General features: G+C 45.5%; 1 protein-coding gene across 9 annotated transcripts in view; it reads left to right on the top strand.

The window, feature by feature from the left end:
- The window catches only part of NSD3 (nuclear receptor binding SET domain protein 3), a 34110-nt gene that overhangs the window by 2595 nt on the left and 23029 nt on the right, over positions 1 to 8486 (top strand). For 2 of the 9 annotated variants that reach the window (XM_019622643.2, XM_019622642.2), the window contains exons 2-4: positions 6250 to 6974; positions 7517 to 7585; positions 7947 to 8106. In XM_019622643.2, the coding sequence (XP_019478188.1) occupies positions 6294 to 6974; positions 7517 to 7585; positions 7947 to 8106 (910 nt within the window). In that variant the 5' untranslated portion in view covers positions 6250 to 6293. Of the gene's footprint in view, positions 1 to 334; positions 1309 to 2877; positions 3037 to 3599; positions 3932 to 4815; positions 5221 to 6249; positions 6975 to 7516; positions 7586 to 7946; positions 8107 to 8486 lie in introns of those variants that run through there. The other 7 variants (XM_010723122.3, XM_010723121.3, XM_019622645.2 and 4 more) reach the window with 7 other exon arrangements.

Genomic DNA, 8486 nt, shown 5'->3' with positions numbered 1-8486 from the left:
CGAGGCTGCGGGCGTGCCTTACCCCGAGATCCGGGCCCTGCGCTGCTCTCCGGTCCGGCCGTGCTTCCCGGGAGCTGTCAGGGCGGCCTGAAGCTCTTCAGTAGAGATTTCAGCGATAACTTCGTTCTGTGTGTGCTGAACCGGAGGCAGCGTGTGATCGCAGCTGTAGGAAGAGGTTGTAGTTTGTCCTGGTGCCCGTTCCCGTCTTCCCGTGGCTGGTAGGGATGCATGGAGAATGTTGTGGTTTGGATACATTGGTGTTCTTAAAGAGCTGCTCGAAAGGCAAGCAGGTGTGTGCTGTGTGAGCTCAGACGGGGTGCTGATCAAGGAGTGCATCTTTTGGTTCCATACAACTGTTGTGCATTTCTCAGTTCTGCAGCTTTGCCTCACTTTGAAGCGGTACACATGAGATGCATTACAGCTATTGTGTTGGCTTTGTTGTGTGACACGTCACTGTTCTTGCAATGTTTGGAATTGACAAGGGTCTGACTTTGGTTTTATGTGAACAACAGCTTTTGAGCCTCCTCAAAGAACAAAAGAGTTTCTTCCATGTTCTCATTTCAACCCTGAGGCTCCCAAAACCAAATGACTACACTAAACTCAGCTTACTGCTTTTTTAGTACATAGGATTTTTACTGCTGCCCTCCGAGTTGCTTCTTTCCATTTCCTCGTGGGAAACTTGTTAAGAGCTGCTTTATCAAAACCATATGACAGAGATGACTGTTTCTTCTGGCACTTAGAGCCCTTAGAAAGGTACGCAGGGAAGTGATCAGCCTTACCACATGCTTTAAAACACTGAGGCAAGTTTGTCGAGAGGCCTCTGATTCACCATCTAGTCTCTGCTGGCACAGGCCCACTGAAGGCAGGAGGAATCCCCAGGCTGCAGTTCTCTTTGCTAATGAATCTGCATGCAGCTGAAAGCTGGGCCTTGTCCTAATGGATGGAAGTAAAAGTTTACGCCTGTGGTTTTTGGGGTGTTCAGAACAAAGTGGGACAAAGCAGACTACAGATACAGGATGCAGAAATGTGAATTTTACTTCTGCCTATAATCCGTATCATTTGAACACTGCAGGAGAGTATTTTGAATGGAAGTGTGGAAGTGTGACAGAATTCATCTTCCATCGCTCAAACCCAACGACCTGGTCTGTTTCAGCCCAGCAGCTGTGTTTGTAAACATAGCAGTGAGCATGTGCTGGGGTGGCTGCTGCGTGGAGCTTTGAGAGGAGCAGTGCCAGCACAGCGCAGATGCAGGCACGCACTGGAATGGAACAGTGCAGAAAATGAGAGTGAATGCGTCTGGTGACTCAGGTAATTAAGGGGCTGTAGGACACGAGAGGATCTGAGAATCTTTCTGATTATATATGTGCAGAGAGAGCTTGATTGTTGCAAGCTTGGTTGTGCAGGCAGCCTGGAACTTCTGCTTTCAAGGCTGTGACAGAAAGCCCAGCTCAGGCTGACGAGGCAGTGGCACATAGGGCTGACTCAAAGTGCTGCTTGTGGTTGTCGGTGAGCCAGCAGGACAGCTTCTGTTCTCAGAGCAGACACTCCACATCTCTGCGTAGCGCCCAGTCTTTAATGCCTCAAATTCAACAATGCCTGAAATTCAACAACTCCTGAACCGCTTTTAGGCAGGGTTATCCGCACGGTGCTTGTCAGCAGAGTGGTAACCTTAATTCAGAAAAGATTTATGGAAACTGTTGAAAGTTTTTGCGTGCCATGCTGTTTTTCTTATCAGTGCGTGCAGCCCCCACTTATTGCTGAGGGGCCTCGTTAGCAGGTGCCTGCTGCCTCTCCTTGGTTTGGTGGCACAGAGAAATGTCCCCGTGTCCAACTTGTGGCCCACTGTGATTGGCTGAAACCCCTTCCTTTGGAGATGGTCCTTTTCGGGGCTGCTTTGGTTGCTGATAGGTAGCAGTGGGATTTTCTGATGCTTGGGAGTTTCCTTTGTGTGCTGCATACTGACCCAATCCTTTCTCGCTTGTTTTCGAGCTCTTTCTGATTGAGCAATAATACAGTGAGTAGATGCACGTCTGTGTGTTTTGTGGGCAAGCCCACAAGTTGCTGTGTTTTATACAAACCCGCAGAACTCTTTTTGGAAGGATGAAAAACTTCCTTGAGTAATAAATAAATGTGATGAGCAGCATTCAGAACGGTTTGGTCGTGTCAGATGGCAGCTATTCTCCAGCATGGTAGCAGCATCTCAGAACGTTGTTTTCTAAGGAAATGCAAAATGCTCATCACAAAAACAGCTTTCGCTTGCTGTGCTTGTTGGTGGAACACTGAGCTCAGAGGGACTCCCAGTGTCAGCCCATGACTGCTGGAATGTGTGCAGCAGAGCTTTCTGAGCAGCACTCAGCGGATGGGCAGCGAAACACACAGTGTTGGGTATAAGGAAATGTATTGTAGGAGCTGTGCTGGGCTGACCCAATTCACCTTGCAGTGAAACCTTTCTTTTGTTTACTTTTTTCTTCAGATTCTTTGCATTCTGATTCTCCTGCAGGCAACATGAAAGCACTTACACGAGCAGAGCCGTGTGCAGTCTGCATTTGTGAACAGCCTGCAGTTCCCTTATCAGTGACAGGTCCTGTTTTCCTTCTTGCTGGGAAAGGACACATGGGGAGTGCTGGCTGCACGGTTCTGGGGAGCAAACTCTTGTTTCTCTCATTAGTAAATTAAATTGCAGTGTTGAAGGTATCTCTGTTTCTAAATTCTTTTCCAATACTACTAAAAAGTATCCACTTCGTACCTGAATTGCTTGAAATAATTATGTTGTATTCTTATCTTTTGGCCCACTTCCAGCGTCGTATCAGGGCGATTCCTATTGCAGGTTGTATTTAGAAGCTAAATGCTTACGTGGGGCATCTGATAATGTAACAGTTGTGCCAGTGAGAAAAATGTACACTGCCTGAAATGCTTTGCTGTGAGCTGAACGCACAGAACTGCAAATTGCCTTCTCTTGTGTTTTTAGGCAGTGCTCTGTTAAGAAGTGCTCAGGAGAGCCAGACCCAGGCTGTTGGTGGTATTCTGTGGACAGTGGTACGTTCTTTGCATTGCAGCATTTGAGTGACTTCTACTTAATAATCCTTTCTGAGGTTTAAATTCTGATTCTGACGTGTTTAGGTTTCGTTGTGTTGTTATCAGTGGCTGCAGGTTTGCTCTGACGGTCCAGCCTCAGAAATGAGCAGGCTGATACAGAGATGTGGAAAGGGAGAAGGGTGGGAAAAGCTGGGTGTGTTATGGTGGTGACAGAACAGGACTGGGGAGGAGGAAGCTCTTGGTGTTGTAAGCTCTGCAGGAGGAGAAGAACTGTTTGGGCTTTAAGGCTTGAGAGGAGCTTCTGCAGCCCGCACAGAATGAAGCAGGTGTAGAAATTGTCCCCATTGAGAAACATTGACTGGAATCAAGGTCTGTTTTTATGCAGGTGAGCTCCAGAAAAGCAGTGCTTAAAGAAAGGGAAGTTTATGTGTATATATTTACTGACTCCTCCTAAATCCAATTTAAGTGGCATTCGGAAGTTTGCAAGCCACAAGTTTTTTTTAGGTAACAAGATAAAGTGCACTGATAGCCTCCCATGCACACACCCCCTGCAGTTTGTGCCTGCGGAGGCTGGTGACAGCTCTGGGACCTGTTCCAGCCCTAAATGCCCTGTGAAGGATGATACAGGGAGCTCCTCCCTGCACCATGGGCAGACTTTGACCTGAGGGCTCTGTGTGCAGGAGATAAGGGCCAGGCACTGTCGTGCAGGTTTTGAATTCTGTCAGTGTTGCATCTGAGTCTCATTTCCCATCACTTGGGTGAGATGGCTTTAAGGAAATGTTAGCAGGGAGCTTCTGCTTCTCAATGCAAACTGCAGTTGTGCTGCTGTACCTTATGTCAGCCCTTCTGAGCAAAGTAAGCTGTCCTGGCAGCAGGATTCCTCGGCTGTGTGTGGGTAAGGGCTCCTGCTGGCTGTGTTGATCAGGTATTGCATCACTGCCTAGCTCTGGTGTGGTGGTGGCTGAAATGCTGCACAGCATGGCTTGGTTTATAGCCCATCATTGAAAGTGTGGATGGTCTTACAAGAAAAGGCAGAGTTGCCAGTGTAATGGGAACAGTCTTATTTAACAGGTAAGGGGTAGGGCAGCGTTGCTGATTTAAGGACAGGAAGGCTGGTGAGGTTCTCTGGTTCTGGCGATGTTGGCCAGGTGAGGATTAGTTGTGCAGAGAGGTCCTTCTTTGTTTTCCCCTCTTTACTCCATGGCATATTTGCTGCTTAGTGGAGCTGTGCTGTGTGCTGAGACGAGCAGCATTTTTTGGCATCAGACACTGTGAGGACAAAGGACTTGCACCAGGGAAAATGTCCTCTAAAGGCAGTGGGATTCTTTCTCAAGGAAGAGATGCAGAGTGTGTTACTTCTATTTTATAATATGTATCATCCAGCAGAACCCAAAACATCTCGAGTTTCCATTCTTAGTCTGACTTAGCAGCAGCAAAATATAAAGCATGATTATACTGACATAAAGCACGGTGTGTTTTTAGTGAAGCACAGCATTCTGAATGGTGTCCTGTTTGATATTCTGGTCCTTAGTTCTAAACTCGATGGGTGATTGTACTTTTGGAGTGTTTGGATAGCAGACAGTGAATTAGTTCTTCTTTAAAACGAAAACAAAACTTGAAAATTGATCCATTCTAAACTTTCTTAAAGCATTTCTGCTTTGTTCATCCAGCACTGGATGTGCCTGGTGACTGAAGCACAGTCGCAGGTTTGTAAGGCGAGTTGTTGGGTTTTTTGAGGTATTTAAAAAGAAAGAAATTGATTCTGATTTTAGTAACGAAAAAAGCCTAGGGTGAAACTTCTTCCTAGTGGGAGAAATCTGTTGTTTGCTTTTCGGTTTGGCAGATGTAAAGGAGCAATTAATTTGTAGATAGTACAAACAGTTCCACTTCCTCTTCCTAGAATGGGTGGTGGTGGTTTGAGGCTGGCTGACCCTGATAGGCAGTGCTGCTCACCACGTGTGTCCCTCCCATCAGCAGCAGCACTTCTTGTTGGCTTTTGTGGCTGATAAGCAGAGAGCAGCTGGGGAAAAAGATGGTTTTAGTGCCACGAGATTTAAAAGTTGCTGCAATTAGCAAATATTGCTGCGTAGCATTGTGCTGTTGGGTTGTTTCCCTAAATCACTTCACTGTGGGGACAGGTGTGCCTGTGGTTGATAGCACTGGGCAGCAAGGATGGACACAAACGTGAGTATCGTTCAAGGAGGAAGCTGGCAAAGCATTTGTAACAAAATTCTGATCAAATCCTTTTGCTGTTGCAACTTCAGGGTATTGAGATGCGCTGTAAGGTAAGAATTAAATGTGGGGGTAGGGGAGTACGTGCAGATTGTAATAAGAACAAAATGGGTTGTGTCAGAGTCATTTCAAACCCTGACCAGAAGGACATAGTAACCCTCCTTTGTGCCTGCACAGGGATGGGATAAAAAACACAAAGCTGTATTTACTTTGGAAGGGCTAAACTGACCTTGCAAATTTGTATTTCTTAGCTGTAGTTTGAGTCACTGTATGTTTCTCCTTCTTGAACACTGAGGTTATTACCACACCTTGAGCCAGTAGCTGAGCTTTCAGAATCAAACCTTTATAGTGTTAGAACCCCACATGTTTGATATTAGGAAAATAACTGTCCCCAGGCAAGCTCTTCTCTGCCTTTTTGTTGAGAGAAGGGGTGGGGAGGGTCGTCCTGAGGCTGTCACATCATCTCCCAGTGGTCCCAGCATAGGGAGAATCCATGGCTCTGGTCCCCAGCTGCCTGACGGGCTGCTTGTGGCCCCACTTTGTGGCAGCATGGAGGGGGAGAAAGTTGTTTCTCTGTTGTTTGGGGGATCCTTGTGGATGGAAGCACATCAGAGCATTGCTTCCTGGTGCCTCGCTAGGGAGGCTGAGGGGATGGTCTGAATTTTAGCACTGTTTTTCTGACTTTGCAGCTGTTGGGCTCATAATCTTCTTAGTGTTTGGAGGTGCTTATCTTGATTCCTGAAGTGTACTGGGGGGGAAAAAAGGAAGAAGTGGATGTGTCAAATAAAAAAAAGTGTTCTGCAACAATGAGTAAATAGGTAAATAGTTTTTTTTTTTCCTTCACGTTCTGTAATACCAGTCTTCTTTAAATGCATGAGTGGAGAGGGGGGAATTGGTCGTTACATTTGCTTTCTCTCAACATTTTAATTTGCTCAATTATCATTTTTACACTGACTGAACTCCTTTTCCCCCTGACTCTAGGCCCTATGAGAAAAAGGGAAAGCTAAGGATGCTGGAGCAGAACAATGGATTTCTCTTTCTCTTTCATGCAAGGGATCATGGGAAACACAATTCAGCAACCACCTCAGCTCATTGACTCAGCCAACATCCGCCAGGAGGATGCCTTTGATGCCAGCAGTGACATTGCTGAAGATGGTGGACAGACACCATACGAAGCTGCCCTACAGCAAGGCTTTCAGTACCCAACACCCACGGCGGAGGATCTGCCCCCCATTGCTAACGGCTACCCGGCCACCATCAACGTGTACGAACCTCAAGCCAAATTCCAGACGTACAGTCAATATCCCAATGGTTCTGCCAATGGTTTTGGTACAGTTAGAAACTTTAGTCCCCCAGAGTATTACCACGTGGAAAACTCGAATGCGAGGCCACACGAAGTTCTGGAAAAGCCTTCCCCTCCGCAGCCACCCCCACCACCACCTTCAGTTTCACAGACGGTGATTCCAAAGAAGACTGGCTCACCAGAAATCAAACTAAAAATAACCAAAACTATCCAGAACGGCAGGGAATTGTTTGAGTCCTCTCTTTGTGGGGACCTTTTAAATGAAGTACAAGCGAGTGAGTATGCTAAGGCAAAACATGAAGGGAGAAAAGAGAAAAGGAAAAAAAGTAGCAAGCATGACTCTTCCCGATCGGAAGAGCGCAAGTCGCACAAAATTCCAAAATTAGAACCAGAGGAACAAAATGTAAGTGTGATAATAGCTTCAACCATCTGTATGCCTGGTATTGTTGGTGGAGTATGCTTCTTCAGCAGTGTTTTTTCCTCTCTTCTGGGTCTATGTGTGATTAGATATCTAAAGTTTGATGATTTTCGTGTTGTGTTTTTAACGTGATGTTGGTAATGCGGTCTCTGCAAATAACCAACACGCAGTGGGACTTGTCACATTTCTGTGGATATCCTTCATCAGTCCTTCCCTGCTTCTCTGAGGCTGCACATTTATTAAGCTGGAAGGTTATTTGGGTTTACTATCTGTATGTTTTTCTGTTGCTTGTTAAAGCAGAACCTTGTTCTCTGCAGGGGTGGGAAGGGTGTTTTCTGGATGGCAGGGCTACTTTGAAGTTGGAATAAGGAATCATCACACTTGGTTTTTGGGCTTGTGGTTGCTTTTCTCCTTGCTATGTATTTTTCCTGTTTGTTTTCATTCGTGTGCTTGTTTTGGTTTTACTGGCCCTTTATGCTGTTTGTGTTTATTTTCCTTTTTTCCTTTTCATTGTTCCCATTTCCTAGAGACCAAATGAGAGGCTTAGCATGCTGTCTGAAAGGCCAAGAGAAGATGCAGTGTTGGAGGAAGCCCCGGTTAGTACATTACTCATCAACACTTTCTGGTTTATCACTGTTTTTCTACCAATTATACCATGGCTTCTTTAGTTTGTCAGAAAAGTGAGCCACCATTTCCTTGAAGTGCTTTTTAGTTGCTGTTGTGTCAGATTCTCTCTTTTGCCATATTTATTGTCTTATTTTCTCCTAAAAGCAACATTCTTTATCAAGTTACAGAGGAGACCTTTATTTCTGATTTTCTGTCGTGGGGTTTTTTTGTTTGTTTGTTTAGGATTGTTGGTGTTTGTGTTTTGTTTTTTTTTTCCACTGTTGTTGTCTTGTTTTATCAGTGACTGCTGTGTGTAAATCCGAGCTGTTAAGCTTGTCTTGTTCTCTCTAGGTGCAGCAGTTCTTGCCTTCTCTTCCAACACAAGCCAGCCATGACATCAAGTTTCAGGTTGGCGATCTGGTTTGGTCCAAGGTGGGAACATACCCATGGTGGCCTTGCATGGTTTCATGTGATCCACAGCTTGATGTTCATACCAAAATCAATACAAGAGGTAAGGGAGAAAGGTCACTGCCAGAATACATCAGGTGTCTCTGGTTGTTTCTGCACTAAAAGAAAATCTCATCTTTCAATTTCCTTTGTGGGATGGAGTCTGCTGGTGCGTGTGCTAAACAGGGCTATTACTGTAATGCATAAAAATAGTGCCTTTAAAATTACCTCCACAAAGGAGCCTATGCAAACCAGGTGTGAGCACTTTTCTGAAGTCAGTATGTTTATGAGAAGACATCTGGTAAGTCTGAGAACATCCAGTGTGGGCAGGGTGCATTTATCTTCCCATCCTGAACTACTCTGAGTCTAGGCCTGTCTTATTTCTGAACTTTCCAAACTAACCTTGGTATTTCCAACTGCAGCAATTGAGCGGTGCGGAGGAGG

The sequence above is a fragment of the Meleagris gallopavo genome, chromosome 24 (assembly GCF_000146605.3).
Source record: "Meleagris gallopavo isolate NT-WF06-2002-E0010 breed Aviagen turkey brand Nicholas breeding stock chromosome 24, Turkey_5.1, whole genome shotgun sequence".
Taxonomy (NCBI): domain Eukaryota; kingdom Metazoa; phylum Chordata; class Aves; order Galliformes; family Phasianidae; genus Meleagris; species Meleagris gallopavo.
This window is presented reverse-complemented; position numbering and strand designations above follow the sequence as displayed.